The 19710-nt window shown below is 41.2% G+C and overlaps 1 protein-coding gene across 16 annotated transcripts in view; it reads right to left on the minus strand.

Annotated features, from left to right (window-relative positions):
- LOC306826024 (pleckstrin homology domain-containing family A member 5-like) overlaps positions 1 to 19710 on the minus strand; it is a 68810-nt gene that overhangs the window by 25102 nt on the left and 23998 nt on the right. For 9 of the 16 annotated variants that reach the window (XM_079347069.1, XM_079347064.1, XM_079347058.1 and 6 more), the window contains exons 4-6: positions 8232 to 8315; positions 1664 to 1784; positions 1397 to 1501 (exon numbers count right to left, since the gene is read on the minus strand). In XM_079347069.1, coding sequence (XP_079203195.1) covers positions 1397 to 1501; positions 1664 to 1784; positions 8232 to 8315 — 310 coding nt within the window. Of the gene's footprint in view, positions 1 to 1396; positions 1502 to 1627; positions 1785 to 8231; positions 8316 to 19710 lie in introns of all 16 variants that reach the window. The other 7 variants (XM_079347068.1, XM_079347067.1, XM_079347066.1 and 4 more) reach the window with 1 other exon arrangement.

Here is a 19710-nt window from a genome sequence, read left to right on the forward strand (position 1 = left end):
AAATTCAATTCCATGAACCAGCGTGTTTTACACATCAGTATCAAGAAGTCACAATAGCAGATGCTGCTCAGCGTTTTCATAATGGAGGCTCGTCACAAATGTCATATTTTTAAAAATGATTGCGTCCATTTATTCATCTGCCTCCCACTATTCAATTAAGGTTTAACCACTAATTTTACAAAGTGCTCGTGAATGAACTTTATCAAACGTTCCGTCAGATCTTGGTCTGTTCAGGCAGAAAAGGGGAAGAAAAAAAAAAAAGGGTCTTTCACCATCACATCAATCACTGTGGCGTTTTGTTCTCCCAAAGGATCAACTGGAGGGCTGCAGCTTTTCCTCAGCCAAGGAGCTCAATAGCTTCCAGGTTTCAATGAGGCAGGAAAAATAAAAGTGCAAATCCAGCTTTTATTCAGGGTAGCAGATTTGCGCGTCTCTTCCTTGATCTACGTCACCCTGACCGAGGTCCCCAAAGAAAAAGCAGCTGGCAGCTGGACCAAAGGAAGCCATCGTGTGTCCACAAAAGCTGCACCGGGAGGCTGCAATCTAAACTAAATGAGGCTCCCACTTAAAAAGCATGAGAGGGTCCTGACTGACCGAGAGCAGGCCCCCTCTCACACTCCTGGAAGTAACCGAGGAGCCGTGATGAGGGATTGGTATTCAAACAGTGGGCTGCTGCTCTGGATGACTGGCAGAGCAAAACCAGTGAAGAATTAGAAGACTTCAAAAAGCTTCCTCTGTGCTCATCGGTAGAAGAGTTGTAGCTAATCATACAGGGAGTGGGCGACAGAAACAGTTCTTCAAGTTTAAGATGGTGAAAAGAATCTTTGTTTCATGCCTCTGCTTATACGCTTATTTCCTAAAGCATCACGGTACAAATACTTTACAAATATATGCAACCACACAATAAACTAATATGATTATGTGCAGTGCATGAAAGGGTTTTTAAGCTAAGGACAAAAACAAAGTAGGTTTCAAATGGTTCATGTTTGTTAGATACAGTAATGCACTGAAGTGTAAGTACAGCCAAGTGAAAATGTCAGTGTAGGACGCCGTTAGATGTAAACCTGCCTGTGTTCTGTGGGTGTAATGTGATATATTATTCATCTTAGTGAAGTGTGTGAGCATGCTATCTGTTGTTGAAGTTAGTGCAGTGAGAATTCAATGAGTTCTGCTCTTACTTAGAGCCAAAAAATAATTTTAAAAAAAGGACAGAATTTGACCTGAAGATGGTGAAACATGAAAAGTTAAGGAAGTTTGAGCAATTCCCCTTTAGGTGATCGGGTATCTTAACCCCACAATGAGAAGACAATCATGCAAACTGTCGAGACAAACGACGTCTGAGAATGGTATATCAGACTAAATGTGAAGATCTCCATGCAGATATCCTTTTCCTCACCTGTTTATAAAGCCAGTTCCTCTTGATCACCGGGGCGCTGGGGTTCCTCCTGATGGAGTTGGATCTCTTTCCAAAGTTGTGAAGTTTTTTAGGAGGTCTTGAGGGCTGTAACCACAGTATGAAGGAGGAAAATCAAGCTGAGCTAAATCATTAAAACACTTTTCTCAAACTTCTCATGGCATCCAAACATGATTCATTTTGGTTCTTCATTGTTTTCAAAACTTCACTGACATGCGTGACAATCCCCTCTTCACGTGTGTCACTCACTCGTCCTGCTGGGCTGCTGGGGTTGGCGGCGTAATCTGAGCCGCCTGTGTAGTTGGAGGCCTCATTCATGGTGCTTATTGGCCGTTCCTTTTTTTCATTCGCCGACACTTTGGGGGCAGATCTGAATTAAAGACATGCCAAGAAGAATCATCAGTCAGAAATAAAAACAGCAGATTTTTGTCTTATGACCTCGATACGAGAAAGAGGAAGCAGACTTTTTTTTTGTCTGTCCTTCCTCTGACGTTTAAACTGATATAATGAGATCTCAACATGGGGCCTATGAATCACGCCAATTAATCCCAACCTGTCACTGCAGATACATCACCCCCCTCACTCTAACAGCTTTAAATGGTCGGCCTGACGTACTGAAAGGCAGCAGTGAATCAGGACAGGATGACTATAAAAAGGCTCACGTTTTTCAAGCTAAAGTTGAAAGCATAGCAAGTTCAATGCACTGGCCATAGGACAGAGCACCTTGTGAAATGAGTTGTCTCTGGCCCATGGAGATGTCCTACATTCTTTAGAAAGGGAACAAAGCTGCCGTCTTCAGGGAGCGTGGCAGGAAAAGCAGAGTAGAGCAGAAATACTGCAGCAGTGAAAAAAAAAAAAAATCTTATCTCTCTGATGCATTGGTTTCGGGTCACTGAATAAGGACAGATACTGCCGACACTGCTCCGCAAACTGCCCCATCTAACCTGCCTATTAGATCAAAGATACATTCATTTTCAGATTTTACATTGGTTGGGTCCATTCATCATAAATGAGGCACTAAAAGTGCTCCATGCATTATCTCTTATGTGTACTTTCCATCCGTCGACAACACCTGAAAACGTTGTTCAACACCAAGACGAGACAAAGGGGGAGAACGAGCAGGACAACGTTCACTGATCTCACAACATTAAGAAGCAATCACAGGAGTCCCATGCAGCATATTGACATGTCTGATAATGACCTGCAGACGCTTGAGATAAAACGACCACATTCAGTCTGATGTGTTGTTAGAAGACACGATATACACTTTGTTACAAGCGAAGGCATAAGTAGCATTGTTTCTTTTGTTCCTGAGATCTTACGGCTGCGAGGACAGTAAGTGGGTAAGAGCATTTCTTGCAGGAAATTGAATTCTTCTAAATATCATTGGAAGTGCCTGATTATAAAAAAGGAGGTTCTGGGTAGAAGCAAGACATCCCTGGAAACACCGTCAACGAGTGATTGTGTGGACGAGTGGGTGACGAATGCACCTTCCGCTGAATGATGAGTAATTCATTAGATTCTTCTTCTGCACACTGTAATCACTATCAAAATGGAGCGAGAACATTTTCAGCATGTTTAGTGTCAGAAGAAATCATTAATGAAATTTAATCAAAGCTGTATGATTCAGAGAGGAGAGGCTGGAGGAGAGGAATGACTGTACGAGTGACGACATTCCATTTGGTCCTTCAAGCATTTTATTGCCTTTATTGAAGATAAAGTTTGGTTTATCTGGATCCCCGTTAGCTGCAGCATTGCAACAGCTTTTCTTCCTGGGTCCTTAAAACTATTTTACATAGTGACAATGCAACCAAATACAATGGGACAGTGGAAAGAGGCAGAAGTCGGGGGAGAATGGGGAGGACACACACGGCCGGATTTCGAACCTGGTCCGCCCCACTTGGAGGACATCAGCATGTGGCACTTCAGCATTTCATACTCTCCACATTTCTGTTTGAAGATGAAACTGTGACCAAGCTTATGTGCTGTAAAATATCTGAATCCTCATGGACCGTGTCCCTTCTCATTTCTGTTACATGTTGTGTTAGGGTATCCTTCTGCCCTGAAAGTACCATCCCAATGTGGACAGGTTAGAAACTGGCCAAAATAAAAAAAAATCTTAAAACAGAAATGTAGAGGCCACATCTACCTGAGTAGCAGGCAAACAGGAGTCAAGTTTAGAACACATTCAGCTTTTTATATTAAACAGTGAAGATTTAATGAGCATGCATTTACACTGTCTCAATGCCCTGCTGTTCCACAGGCCTCCACCTGCAAACAAACACAATGGACATGTGTGATGTCCACAGGCAGACTCACTCACTCTGACACCCAGGGATAATTTATGGTGCTCATTTGATCCCACATAGTCCACATGCCTTAAGTCTGGAGGAGGAGGAGGCTGGTGCCCCAAGAGAGAGAACGTGCTAACAGCACACAGCGACCCCCCGAGCATTTACTCCTCATTAGTTCATCACGTCCATGACATGAAAGTGCGACCCCCCCAAAACTGACGTGTTTAGTCAGTAGAATTTGACTTGAGTCCCAAAATAAACAACATTCCTGAAATACTGTTCAATAAAAAGCACTTTTCTTAGTTGTAGTTTATCTGAAAGTTTTATTTAAGAGGATGATACAATGAGAATGTTTAAACATTAAAAGGATCACGTTAATATTTAATTTCCAGATATGTGTGAAGTCCACCTACTATGATGATGATGATGCTGCTAACACAGCTGTGGTAATGTGACATGAAATTGTCGTTATTAATACATAATGTATACCATGAAGCAGTCAATTATAATCCTCTCATACAGATGTGCACATTAACAGCTGTAATTATCACTGAGGGCTCTAACATAAGACAAAGCCCTTTAATCAGTTTCACATAGAAAGACTAAGCCATCATGTATATGAATGCGTTGCATCTCTTCCTGCACAGCTTGCATGAATGCGTGCGTGCGTGCATGCGTGTGTGTGTGTGTGTGTAAAAAGAGTGAGGGGGGATTATACTGCCACTGAGGCTTGGTTCTCTAAGCACACTGGGGGGGGGGGGACAGTGAACTGAGCGGCTGAGGGTGCATTTTTAAAACGACCACACAGCATTTCTAAAGAAATAAGGGTGCCTTTCAAACACTTTTGTTTGGTGCTGAACCTGAGATTTTGTCTTTAATGAACAAACAAAAAAAGGAGAAAAGGCCGACGTGCACAGTTCAAGAAAACAGTGCATACAGTGGGTTGAGATCACGCAGCAGATCCCAGAGCGTTTAACAGATACCAACACACTAAACCAAGCGTTCGCTAAATGTCAATATGTCCAATGTGCAACTTCATATCACTTAAGACCACCAGTGGCCCACCGAACCAAGAGTATTACTTTTGATTCAGGAAGAAAAGAAAATTCGAAAAAAATGAAGAAAACGAACCGATCTGCTGCAAAAGTAAATGTAATACAAAAATAAAGATTTAAATCTCTGCGACGCAGATATAGAGCTGTACTGAAAAACATAATGTTAGATGTTTAATGTCATTTAAAATGCAAAAAAAGGAAGACATAACAAAGCCCCCTACTAGACGAAGACCTCCAGGTTGAACTGTTGGGGTTCTTAAACTTGTGGCATTAGTGAGAGTGCGGTCTGGTTTTCTTTTTTCTTGCCCTGCAGCTACACGATGAGCGTTATCTCGAGCGTTATGTTTTGCCGCTTTGTTGATTCTTAAAGTTCTCATGATATTGTTATTCTTGATCAGGACTCTTACTCTGTGCTTATCCCGCCTGTACGGACCATCAGCAGTTTTATAAAAGGTGACGTATCTGAGCAGTGTATCAAATATGAGCTGTGATCATACTCCTTATGCCTTTGGGTTAATTATAGGAAACCTTCTGTCAGGACGCTGCAATCAAACAAGAGGGCAGAGTTGTGTTTTTTTTTAGGAAATCATGACGATTCACACAAAGTGGAATGAACAGCAGAGATGTAAAAGATGGCCGTCAGCTGAGGAAAAGTTAAAGATGCACTCTACAAATGGTTCAGACAAGAAAATGCCCCCGACGGGACTTTGGAATGCAAACAGTAACAGGTCATCATCAGGCAAAACATCATTCCAACAAGCAACAGACTGTGGTTAGTGTCGACAGCTAGGGTTACACACGGACACACACGGTCACCTGTGTTACACACAAACATGTGGAGAACACACACTCATCCATGTGCACCTCAAAGTGTTTACCTGCTAAACGCTGGATGACACAAACTTCCACAATTCACACTACAAGGCAGAGGGAAGATAAGATTGCAGAGTTTAAGTCACGTTGTGTTGTGAACTGATTTAAAGGTGTTGACTGAATGTTTCCCATTCTGAAGAAGGTTTGATCACACGTGTGGTTGGCTCAATAACTACGGCTTTTCATAAAAAGATTCTGCTTTTTGATGAGCCAACTTCAGGTTTAAAAAAAAAAAATGTAACTGAACACCTCATGTAGCTGAAGCTGTTCACTCAGCAACTTCAACTAGAACTCAAACTTCAAAAATATCTGAAATGTTTTATGTCAAAAAGTCAATCAATTCATACATTTGAAAAGTCAAAAGTATAAGTGCTTTTGTCAACACGTTTAAACATTGTGTTTGTAATGTGAACTGGGTCATTCTGCTCTGCTGTCTTTCAGCTAACTGAGACTCTAAAGGAAAAGAAAACTGAGCAGCAACATACATACACGTTGTTCTCCAGGTGAGGATACGTTACTTTATCAGTGTGTATACTTGTTCATAGTTTACACTGTGCTGGTCTAATATACTTTGAAGAATATCCAAGGCAAAGCTACAATGATGTCATCTGAAGTCTTCCCCTGAACAACACAATCTCGGATGCTCAGCTCATGTTAAACATGTCTTTCCATGGAAGTCATACAAAGACTCCCCGTCAGCTTGCACATGCCCAGTGGAGTCTACAGACGTGTGGACTTCTGAGAGGAGAACCACATTCACTGAGGAGTGACCGGACGAAGCGATGACTCCAGCTGATCGAGTTCAATCACAGCATGCTGGAGAGGAAGTCTGAGGAGAAGATGCCACTGCTGACAATCCCACATTCATCATGGATGTGTAAAAAAAAAAAAAAAAAAACTATGGCAGTCTCACAGCAGAACAATCAACAATCAATCTCAAAACAGTTCCATCGTCTTAATAAGACACTTCCTTTTTCAGCTGACTTGTTTTTATGCTTGGAGTAACCTATCAGAGATATTGTTGTATTTGATCTCCTTAACTCTTTTTATATAAACTGTAAATTTAATTTTGTGTTTAGGATTTACTTAAAGTACAGATCAGATTAGGCAGTGCTTTTCAGCCTGGCTGCTTTATCCCTGTGCCAGCTTAAATCCGTCTTTGCCTTTTATTACTTATCCAGGATGAAGAATTCCCCGATCATTCCTTTGGCTAAAAAAGAGCCAACTGTTAGATGAAACAGCACTGTGAAAAAAAAACAACAACGTTGCATCATGAAGAAGTTTTGAATCCCGTTGATCTTGCCATCTTAAAAGTTGACCTGTAGAAGATGTGATTGTTGATGTTCTAATTGCTTCATTAGTTCTCACACTGCAGCAGCAGCGGCGTGTCGTGGCCCTCAGCTTGAATAAAAAACTGCAGAGATGTGAGAAAAACGCAGCGAGTGGAGGAATGTGTTAAGAGAGTGCAGTGTGACATATCTGGCACAACATGCTCCTTCACAGCCCTGTGTTCCAACATTTCCATCCGCACTAAAAGCAGCTCATATGAATTTGCTAAGTCAAGAAATAAGTTTCCTTTTTTTTCATTTTTTCCTTTCATTTGAACTTATGCTCACGCTGAGGTCCATCAGGGGAATTCATCTTTCCTTTGGACTTGGCCCTGATTTCCCACGGGGGGAGTGAAATGTCAAGCCTCGAAGCAGAACGTATTTCAATTAGCATTCATTGCTCAATAAAATTATTGACATCAGTTGTGATGATGCGACTCCAGTGTAACAACATACGAGGAATCTGCTCAGACAGGTGTTTCTGAGGGATAATGAGAAACTGAGCGGAGCCGAAACACGTTGCGTAACGTTAAGAGCAAGACGTCTGGGGTGGAAATTGAAATGTGAGTGTAGTGTCAGGGTGTGGGTTGTGCTGCAAACAGTATAATATGTGTATATTTAGTACACTCACAGACTGGGATCGTAGAAAGTTAATTTGAGTGGGAAGCTGCGGAAAAGGCCAGTGTTTTACATCGGCATCTGTCCCTGCTCTCCTCACCCAAATAGACGGACTAAATTTAGTCTGACAGATACAAATAGTTGTTCTCCTTAAAGTGAAAGTTGAGCGGCCTCGGTTTGCAAGTCATATGGCACGGCATGACATGTGATGACCGCTGTGCTAAAAAGCTGTGTTGATGATCACATGGACATAAGGGGAAACGTCCTTGTACTCACAACAACTCAAAAGGCCATGAACTCTAGTGCAGGTCAAATCAAGGGGTGAATGTGAATCATTGCATTCCTCCTTCTTTTTGTGATACACTGCAGCCTTTTATCTCAAGATGAATCACCCTGCCTCTCACTTGTAAGACGCAGCCTAATTATGTAACATATAAAAAACTATCATTAAAAAAAAGAAGCTTTGATAAGAAAGGTCTGGTCTTATTTCTGAGGCACAGCATCCAGGAGGCTCTGAACTGAGAGGGAAGATCCTCAAACAGAGGGTGGCAGGCGCAGACTTGTGCAATGTTGTCTTCACATCAGGAGTTGCAACAGCGCTCAAATATGCAACCCAGTGACATTCTAAGAGTAAAAACAAGAGACTTACTGTTCGTTGACGACAAAGATGCAGTTGTCTTGGGAGGGTAAGCTGGAGACAGGATGCTTACAGGTCACCTTCCGCTCATTGTGACTGTTGAGAGAAGAGAGGGCGACAAAAAAAAAAAAAAAGTAACGAATGTTAGAAAAAAGTCAAGCTTCATTACTGAGACATTCAGCTGTTAAGAGTTGAGCTCTGCGTCTAAACAGTGAAATGATACCAACAGAGTGACACCAGAACAACCAATCATGCTGCACAAAACAGTCCAGTTAAAAACAAAAATAAGAAGTTTTGGTTAAAAAGGACAAGAATTGCTTTTAAACACCCCATGAAAAGTGCCTCCAGCCACACAGAGAAATCCAAAACAAGAACCTTTTCAGATAAGATTCAAAAAGTCAAGGAAAACTTAAAATCATCATTACAAATCAAAAGAAAACATGACCAAACTCTACTCAGTCCAGCGAGGATCAAGGCTATCATTCACCCACACTGTAATGGCAGAGGTACAGAAGAGTCACTTCCATGCTAACATAATGAGAGCACTACAGTATTTAGACCTCACAGTCTAACTGCAGCCTTTCCAATTAGCAGCAGTTGGGCAGAGTGTGTGTGTGTGTGTGTGTGTGTGTGTGTGCGTGTGTTTTTCCAGGGGCCTGCTGACAGCTATCTAGTAAGAATGGCCCCCACCTAACTGTTGCACTGTTTACAATAAGTGTCTGTTTCAACAGTGAAGCTGGAAAAGTTTCTGCACCGCCAAATTCATTCAACATACCACTTTCTCAGTTTCCTGTGTCATAAAGTGCAAGCTGAAGATGTCCAATCAATTCTTCTTCTTATCATTATACTGTGAGCGTGTCAAGTTCAGAATTTGTAGGAGTATGTTTTCTTAGTATTAATACAATACACTGACCACCGCATGTGATAATGGGAGAATAGCTAAGGAGTCAACAACAATCCTTCAAGCTCTGGACTCTTTCTATATTTCAACTCAGTCAGGCTCCACTATGAACAGAAGAGAGTCAAGCTACGGCCCAAAAATAACAGTTTTAAACATGGGGTACTACTCGTGTACTGAAAAGAGCAAATACCAAGAATGAAATAGGAGGTTTAGTTTCAGTTTAGCCTGTAGAGCAACAGTCCCCACAGCTCTGGCCTGTAATTACTGGAGGCACTGTTGGCAGGAGAGCAATGTGTGCGGTCTCGGGGCAGACCAGCGGCACCATTTTTCTTTGGTTTCCCTTCACACATGCCTATACTGTTCTAAACTTAAGCTGGCTACAGATTTAAAAGAAGAGCTAAAGTCTAGGTGTTTATGTGCACAAAAAAAAGGGATAAAAGAATGAAGTGCAGTGAACAGTTGACAGTATAAACCAGTTGAGAATCTCTTAGCCTTGATAAACTGGATCCTTTTGAACATAGCGGCAAAAACAATGAACCAAACGTTTTCTTGTACGTCGTACTTCAGCTGAGGCTAAAGAGAAAACAAGTCTAAATACGTGTGCATGTTGTCAACCACTTCATTAGCATTAGCTATCTGCACATGCCATGCTGTGTACGTGTAATGTTGCTCATGGTAGTGGAACAAAGTTAATCACTAAATATGACATTGCAGCAGCACAAAGCTGACTTAGTCTAATATAGAAGGGGATATCATATTGCCGTTCCAGCTGGGAATCAAAATCCACTCAACAAGTCCAGTTTTCAGCTGTTTTCTGTTCAGTGTTTTGGATTGGTTTATCAATGACCACAAATGGTTGGACAGTAAGTATTTGATTAAATGTGCAAATGTGAATTTTACAGTAAATGCCCAATAACAGATGACAAGAAAAAAAAGAAGAAAAAAAAAGAGTCAGAGTTAGAGACTTGAAGGTCCACACCTCAACTTGTGAAGAGACTAAACCAAGGATACAACACTTTCTCTTCAGTCCAAAAAGTGACTGGCCCTACCTGGCCTCTGGGTCTGTATTTGGCAGTTGCTATTCTTTTATTTTATTCCAAGCCAGAGGTGATGATTTTGTCATTTATATTTTAAATAGCCACGTTCCCAACATAAACACAACTCTAGGCCTTGCAAATAAATCAAATTGACTCAATAAAAGTGTTTAACACATTTAGCTGAAATATCAACGATAGAACTAAATAAATTAAGATTCTTAAGGTTACACTTATTTAACCAAAAAGCCCTCCTGATGTTCGTTAAGTTCTTGCAGATGTAAAGCCTGACACGTGTCCGAGGTCAGTGTTTTTAAGAGAGGGGAGTGGGGCATCAAAGACTAGCTTTACCTTTATAGATGGAAGCTATTTGAGAAGGTCCTAAACATGCCTAACATGACCCATGTGGTATGGGAGGACATGAGCTCTGAAACCTCAGTGGAAAACATGGGGGCTATGAAGTAACACGATGGGTGTGGTTGTGTGTAGGCAAACATAGAGGGGATGATGAACAGCATTTCACATTTCCTCCTTTTGGACAACCAAAAAAAAAAAAAAAAAAAAAACGTCCATTGACAATCATTGGTTGAGTCACTTGAAACTACTCCCCAGCTATTTGTCAGCTTATTCTAATTATACTGTAGTTGTCTTCAGTATGTCACTACACTGATCCCACGCTAGAACATACATTTTCTAAAACCTATATCATCCACATGGGCTCAGTAGTACTGCAAAAATGAATGGTTCAAATTGCAAAACAATAATTGACAGAATACGTGGGACAGCTTTATGGCCCTTAGAATACATAACTGATTGATAATGTAATGGAAGTCGATGGCGGACGCCATAGCTGAACCAAAACAAAAACCCAAGCTGCACAGCGACCAGCGCAGACTAAAATGAATTTTGGAGAAAATATGTTTTTCAAAATATCTCTACCAACTCATGGTCGCACATCTCGTGGAGGATGTGGTCTGTGGTCACTACAGTCAAGATTAGGTTGGCACAAAATCACGGGATGGAAAAAGAAGGGCATATGGAAACAGTTTTGCTTCAATAAAGAGGACAACAACATGTACGCTCGTCTTTGTAAGGTTTAGGATTTCTTCTTGTTCTCTACAGTGAGGTGCTGCTTTATTGGGCGGGTATGGATGAAGGGCACAGGGAGGCTCCTTGCCTTTTGACCTCAGATGTTTATAAGTGGAGAGTTAGGAGTGGCTGGAAGAGCTGACCACCCAGACGAGGGTTGGGCAGTTTTCTGTTTTTTCGACTGTCCTGTCCACAATAATTAGCACTGAGCCGCAGTAATGAAGAGCTTAAGGTTTTGGGGTCAACACTCCACAGGCTTAGCTTTTATTGTTCTGGGTGGGTCTTTGATCCCTTGCTCCTCTTTTACAGTTTAACCACAAACAACTGAGGGGCTCCAGAAAGAATCCATGCAGAGAAGGGGAAAGGTCTTGATGAGCTTTGACAACATGTGGTTGGAGTTTACCACCAGGTTTTTGAAAACCGAATCAAATCTGAAATTCAGATCTATGGTTGATGTGTTTTTAAAGAGGGGAGGGAAACTGTATATGATTAATACCTGTTAATGTTATCTTTCAGACTGGACAGTGTTCAGACTTGATACAAAACAACTTGTTTCTACCGATGAGGTTCAAAATCAGTAAAATCACAAAGATTATAGATTCAAAATCTACTTAAACCTTTTATTTAAAGTACATTAGATTGAATACATTGGAATGAAATGCCACTTGTCAGGCCCTCAGGAGCCAATATTTGGATTACATCATTAAAGCTTAACATTGTGGTCATCTATTTATGATGATTTTTTTTTTCCAGTGTTACTTTACTGTGAAACGGAGGGGATTTCTTGGTGCTGTGAAAAAGTAGAAGAAAAAAAACCACTCGACATGAAGAGTCAATGCTGCTGGAGCTAATTTAGATGAGGGGGAATTATAAAAAGGCTTAGAAAACAAAATCCACAAATGTTGCTGAGGCTGACTGAAAGTATATGCAGTATGGAGGGCGAAATAAGAGTCAAAGGAAGGTGACACAGTCACTTTTGAGGTACAGAATCGCATCCATTTGATGATTTTCCTTTACACTTTTAGTGTGGCTGTATCATAAAAATCATGTCATGTAATGACTCGGGCTTACTCAAAGTCCAGCCCCTCTGTCCTCACAACTTCTATAAATACATACCACTGCAAGTGTTCCTTAATCATTTGTAAGTGAATGCCTTTCAAGCTGCCATAGGTCCTCCCCTCAGAGAGCCGCCTGTTGTATGGAAGCAATCAAGAAATCCAGAGGACACATAATGCATGCACTGAAGACGTAAATCACACTCCAAACAGTAGCAGCAGCTCAGAACGTTCACAGACTTATCTTATGGACGCATCCACTGAAAACATGCCATTCCATTAAAGCCCTATATGAAAGTACACATTTGAGCTCTGTATTTATATCCCAGTAACATATCCAGAAAAACAAGTGATTTCTGTATTTTAGTTTATCAATGCCTGACCACTGAAAAAGGTGGTCCAATTTTTCAATTTCTTTTTTTATACATTTATTTTTTTATAAATACCGACACTTTCAAGAAAGCGTACAAGCTCAGCTTAAAAAGTCCAGGAGGAAAATATCTTGGTTCCTTGAAAAAATACAAGCAGGAATCACCAAAACAAACCATTCAGTGATAATTCATTTCCTCGTAATGCTCAAATCTAATCCTATTAAACAGGAAGGAACTTGGACACAACTTTGCAGCAAGTAAAGGTACTGATTAACTCTTTCCCATTATCAGGGGAGCACAGCTAACTAGCAAAAAGAGTTTGGCTCCAGTGGAGCTCCTCAATACCGCTTGGACGTTGACTGAGGGTATGAATAGCCCTCCTCACAAAAGCTACACAGAACAAGCCGACTGGGCAGTTTGTGAGTGGTCATGTCGAGGGCAGCGGGAGAAAAGACAAAAACGGAGGCTTTGCAGCCGCAGAGAGGCCACATGAAGCAAAGTGCTATCACCAAAGTGCAGTACCTGGACTCATTAGGGTTGAAACTTTTACAGAGAAGTTGTGGGGAAAACAAGCACCACATGACAATCATTACTGATTAAAGAACGAGGAGCTTCAGCTGAGTCCCTATGCAGCTTTGACTTTCACCTTAGACCTTTGTACTAAAACACAGAAACAGCTGTTCATGCGGGTCCCAAATCAGATTTTTTTTTTTCCCCCACCCACAAACAATTCAATTAGCAGCACCCAGGAAACAGCTGCGACTGTCTACACAGTGTGTCAAGGTGACACAGCTGAACTTGCAATTCAGGAAGATTTCAGAGCCATGGAAACAAGCTGCCTTCTGAAGAATAACAAGCAGTAACTGCAAGTGAAAATGTGCACATGCAGAGGAAATGCAGGATGGGGGAAAATGTCACAAATTGTTGTCAAGCCTGGTTGTGACCCTCTGACCAAAGACCAGCACGTTACAGCTGTCAGACAAAAAATTCAGTTCCTTAAAGGTCTATTTATAAAATAGAAGATTTCCAACAATACACTCACCACACTCTTAACTTACTCACTGAAAGCAAAGTTTCCACCTTAGCTTTAAGAGTCATTAATGTGTCACAGCACCGAAGACTTCTCAACAATCATCAAGGGGAGGACCATTAGCTTTCTGCTTCAATAAATACTGGATTAATGATGCAAATCAAGAAATATCATTTTAGTTTTATGCCAAAAAATGTTCTCCAAAACTCTTCCTAAACATGAGCTGGTGTTCCCCCTCGACGGAAGCGTCCTCACATAAAGTGCATACCCAAAATGGCAGGACTTAACATCAAAACCAGTATATTATCTGAAAGTAGAACTGCATGTAAGTCTTCAGCTTGGATCATTTTCCTGGTTTATGTGAAGCCAAAAGCTGCCCCGCCCTCCTCTCCCTTTTGATGTCATCTGCTCAGCCAGTGCTGGAGATGAACTACAAACTGAATATCCTTATATCTTAATTACAGCTGACAGGATATTTCATTAAATGTGTGTTTACCTCCATACAAATCAATTGGTGGGCCAACAAAAAATTATTTGCTTGATTCAAAATGTGTTTAACCTTTCCCAAGAGTCCACCAAAATGAACTGTAGGAAACATCGCTGAAAGCCAGATTATTGTTGGAAGTCTATTCCAAACAGTAAAAGGTTGACAAAGGTTGGCAGTGGTCACTGAATGAACTCAGTGGTTAAGCCGTTGGGATGGTACAGACGTTCCTTCTCTTCCTGTGGGTTTAACAAGTGTCATCTTAATCTTTGTCATTGTGGTGGCAACATTGCACAAAACCATGTGTCTGACCTCCTTTAAGCCCCAACAGAAATATCAAAAAAGGAGGATCAAACGGGACTTGAGACTTGCCATGATGTTACAGTCAAACAGATGATGTTTACACATGGCCTCGGGTTACAGTTAAACACAAAGAGAGACGTCCAGCATCATGCCTAAATACACATCATGAGTAACAGGTTCAACTGCTTCTTGTGTGTTTCCAGAAATTCCGTCATAAACCACAAGTTCAAAAAAGGGAGTCAAATTAATGACATATTGCTTATTAGATTCACTTGATTTGATGTGGTCTACATTGATAATTACAGAGAGGACATGGTTTGGTCTCAGCAGGAAACACTGTGGCCATTTCTTTAATTATGTCTGAACCGACTGTGGGTCAAAGCAGTTAAAAAAAGCTTTTTAAGATAATCCAGAACCAACGTGCACTTTACAACTACCAGCAATGGAAAATATTATCGAACAAAATGTAGTGGACTGCTGCTTTAAATTAGAAAAACAGCAACTCTCCATGACTTCTTCAAGTAACGAAACAACAACAGTGTGGTTTGGACAAATGCAAGCAAAGGTAATCAAACACTGGAATGGATTTGACTTGAAAATAACACTGCACTGGTATTCTATGAAGTCCACACGCAAAAAAAAAAAGCAGAAACTGGGAAAGGAAGTGAAAAAGTATTTTCCCTGCAGGGGTTTGCTTCCACTGTTGTGAACAGTTACTGTAAACTCCAGGGGCTCAGCTTTACAGAGTTTCTACTTTGAAACGGATACAAATCTAAAATTTCCTCCGTTAAATGTCCATTAGGCTTGTTAAAAGTAAAATGCCATCCCAAACGTCCAGAATAGGATTTACCAGGAATATAGTTAAAGACCAATTATATTAGATGACTCAATATGCCTCCTCTAGCAGATACAGAAGCGTTTAATATGATAAAACATTGATGTTTTCATAAACGTGCATGGGTAGTGTTCAGTGTTAAAGAAGCAGTTTGCCCATGAAGTCATAAGAGAAACTCACAGACAGCCAGGCAGCAGCTCGTTATGACTGCAATACACAAGCTAATCTCTGCGTCTGAATCGCTTTTGATACTTGGCCTCAATCAACACCACGAGCACATTTAAACCCACCACACACCTCAACTATCGCGTGTTTAGCCAACCACAAGCAATGCATGCCGAACGAATCGATAACACTGCAGCTTTTACTTACAAAGAAAATCTTCCATAAATGTCCACGCAGTTAACAAATCGCGTTGAAGTGAGACGGGCCAGAAGAAAAAAAAACACAGATAATCAGGTAGCCGTTGTATCCAAACGTGAATGTCTCATGCGACGAGTTTCTTATTACTTTGAAACACAAGCGTGTGTTGTGAAGCGCGCCCAGTCTGCTACAACTACAACTGCTGCTGCTGCTGTGCTCACGGGACAGAGGCTCTCGCGCCGACTGCTGCACCGCGTGCGCCCGTAGTACAGACACTGAAACCCGAGAAGCGATGACGTCACGGTTCGGATTTAAAGCAGGCAAGGTGGCCAGTGGCTCCTTCATGACTCCCCTCCGCCCAGTATAATTACACACCGAGCAAGCCGCTCGGTTACTGTAAACACACAATGAGCAAGTGTCACAGTCGAGAGAGGGTGCCATGTCGAAATTAATATAACAGCAGTGTTATATTACTCTCCTCCACAGCAGACGGAAATAATTTAATCTTACACTTTAGTAATCTTCTCTTTTTTTCTCTTTTTTTTTCCGTTTCCGCCGTAAAAATATCCCCATGGCTACGACTTTTATCTCAGAACGATTACTTTTTTTAATATCAGTACTGCAACATCTTTAAATATCAACTTTCCATTTTAAATTTCAACTTTCTATCAAGACTTGGATTTTCTGTCTCCTCAGTTATGATTTTTTTTAATCAAGGTTTAGTTTTTACCTAGTTTAAATGTGATATATATTTTTTTATAGTTACGACTTTTTATCTCATGTTCTTGACTATTTTTCTCATAACCGTATTTCCTCCTGACTTTAGATTGCAAAAAAAGACTCAGATAATGAAGATCTAAAATTAAGTCGAAGTTTAAGTCTGTTTTTTTATGGTTGAAATTGGTTTCCTTTTTCTTTATTCAAGTACAACTTATTTTTTTGAGACCCTCCATTACAGTTTAAGGTTTTATTTTTTATTTTTTTTAAATCAAGACTGAGGTGTAACCATATATCCCAGATCATTGAAGTTGTCACATTTTTAATTTTATTTTTGGAAAGGAGCTCAGCACTCTCTGGTATTTGCTGATGTGTGAAGGTTCACCTCCGTAGGCTCATTCTTCCACAAGTCCAGACAAGGAGCATTTTTTAAATGAACTGTGGCTTTGAAAGGCTCACAATACAAATATTTTTGAAACATCCAGATGGTTCTGTGATCATTTTTGAATGTAAAATTGTAGCCTTATAAACACACACTGTATCTCAGGCCTAGTGTCCATCCGTGCCCATCTATCTAACTTTACTATCTGCTTGTCAGTTTCAAAAGGATGACGCGAGAGAATATTAAGCAGCTTCAGCAGGGAGCCTGCAGCTATTGAAGACATGAAAGTCCGGACAATGACCTCGGCTCAGACCGAGATGCCAAACAGCTCCTCTGCTCATCAACCTGCTGAGTGCAGTCAATGGAAGCAGGAAGACACCCAGAAACAGTCAATACACTGTTAGTGGCTGTTTCCTTCTGCCTGCTTCCACTTGTAGTGAAACTTTATGATTTCTGCAGCTCTCACAGCCATTGAGTGTTATGCGCTGAAACACAGTAAAGAGGCATTATGTATATTATCACCAGTATTATGTGAACTACTTGACCAGCTCTGCTACATAAATAATGCACCATGCTTCCATTATAAGCATGTAAGAAGGGGGCACTGAGTCCTTCAGCTATCCATGTTCCTCCAGTGAAGGAGCCAGGGGATTTAAACATCACCTGGGACCCAGAACAAACACCACACCCTAAATAAACCCCAGAGAAGGGGGAATAATGAGTGACTGGAGGATATGTGATATGATATTAAGTGACCCAATCCATAAAATATTGATCCAAGTGGAATAAGCGCCTGTGCTCCATCAGGCGCAAACCAAAAAAAAGTGTCAAAGGAGAACGTCAAAGCAAGCTGTTCAGCCATCTGTGTACTTTTGTGCCGTGTGCTGCAGCAGGAACGATTGTTTTTGTAATCCAGCATCATTTAATGTTAGCGGTCAGTCTTCAAAACACACAGCAGTCTGTTCCCAGGAAAAAAATAATACTTGGAGCTGCACTCCATTTTATGGCTACACACCATCAGGCTTTATGACAGAGTGGGCAAACTCAGATCTGCTGATGTTATCACAGTGGTTTGGCTCCACTGCTCCTGCTCCTATGATGCACATACAGAGACTGAAGAGCAACATCACGTGCAGCATACAAGTCAGAATGAACAGACCTGCAGTAAACAGCCTTTAAAAGCTCCTCATTTTCAGTCTCTGTTTGGACAGAATCAGACAGGAGACGAGGCACGGCAGTTTATTTTCATTCATATTTATATTATATTCATATTCTGTTTAGCACATTAACAGCTGAGGTGTGTGCAACATGCTAATTAATATGCCGTTGCAGCATTGTTCTGACTTTGAAGTCCATTATTCTGCAGTTTTAAGACCTTGAATCATATATCTTTTATTCTTGTGTGTGGTGAAACCGGTCTCCCTGGCAGTAAGGAACAGATCACCTACACACAGACAGGGAAGCATGCAAAGCTGCAATAAGCAATGAAGCCTTTTTGTTTACCTTTAAGCATGCACTACATGATTCCTCTGGTTCTCAGCTGACAGATGCAGAGAAGAGGCTTTCAGACTCATTAGCAGCCCACACAAAGTCAGAGAGAGAGAGAGACAGGAAGGGAGAGGGAAATCACTAAGTGTTCACATGTTTATCCACTCTCAGAGGATTCTCTTCTACCTGCCCACTCGCTCACTCTCGTCTCTGGCTCTTTCCTCTTCCACCTACGCTCCCAGGCTCTGTCTTTTGTCACTGATTTGCAGGCCATTATCTGCTGCTTTTCTGATCGGCTGCAGGTACTGTGAGCTGTTTCCAACCCAGTGACAGCAAAAGAATACTAAAAAAAAAAGAAAAAGCCTGGTTACCAGCTTGTTTTCAGGGAGCCAGTGAGAAGGTGGACTGAGTGGTCAGCTTCTTGGTGCATTGGTCTGAGCGTCTCAGTGTGGGGGGAGGAGGGGTCTCCAGCTTCAATAATTTGTTGACTGTGTCAAATGGAGCTGAAAAACAACAATGGACTGCTTGGCGCGTGAGCAGCGACATCCAGAGAAACAAAACTCCAGTGACTTCAGGGGGTGGACAACTTTAGTTCCATCAACAAAGCACTCGAGGTTAAATATAGAATATGAACTTCAGCACACATGCATGTTAATGTGCTCAAATGGATTCTGGAAAACACAAACGACAGTCCATGCACTCAATGATCGATAATATCTTTCATGATTCCTAAAGAACCGAGCTGTGAATTCCATCTCTGCTGTAGAGACATGTTTGTTAGGCATTGAGAAATCTCACATCCAGACAGGTTTTATCATGAGCTGTGCTGAACTGCAGTGATGAACGCCTCTGATACTGAACCAAAAGTACTCTGTATGCTGCATTTAGTTCAAGGAAGGTCTTTCTAGATGAATCATACTTCATTTATTACTGTCAAAAGATGGGGGGAAAATGGCGTCAAGAGTTTGATCCCTGGCTAGTTTTTTTTTAATGATTGTGTTTTGAGCGGATATAATGAAAGAAGTTGAACCATGGGAGAAGAAAGGACTTATTAAACATGTTGGAAAAAGGATCCATTAGACAAAGCTCAAAAAGCACATGGCTAATTTTTGCAGAGGCCAACACGAATCAATGAGGAAGTCCCCCCCCCGGGGCTGCCAGGAAGTTTAGGAGAGCTGAAGCCTCTCATGAATTACGATACCCCACTGACCGTAATGACACGAGCAGGCCACAATTCACTGTGCTACTGACACGTTGAAAAATCGAAAAAAAACAGTCTCATCCAAGTAGTATAGCAGATATTGTTGGAGCCGCCACAGCAATCTGAGATCAAACCAGGATGCTCAAATTACCACACAGATAAAGCAAACGGAGAGGGAAGAACATAAGGTGTTCAGATCAGTGTTTTTAAGCACAATGTCCTCAGTTAGTGACCTCAC

This window comes from Symphodus melops, assembly GCF_947650265.1.
Source record: "Symphodus melops genome assembly, chromosome: 6".
Classification (NCBI taxonomy): domain Eukaryota; kingdom Metazoa; phylum Chordata; class Actinopteri; order Labriformes; family Labridae; genus Symphodus; species Symphodus melops.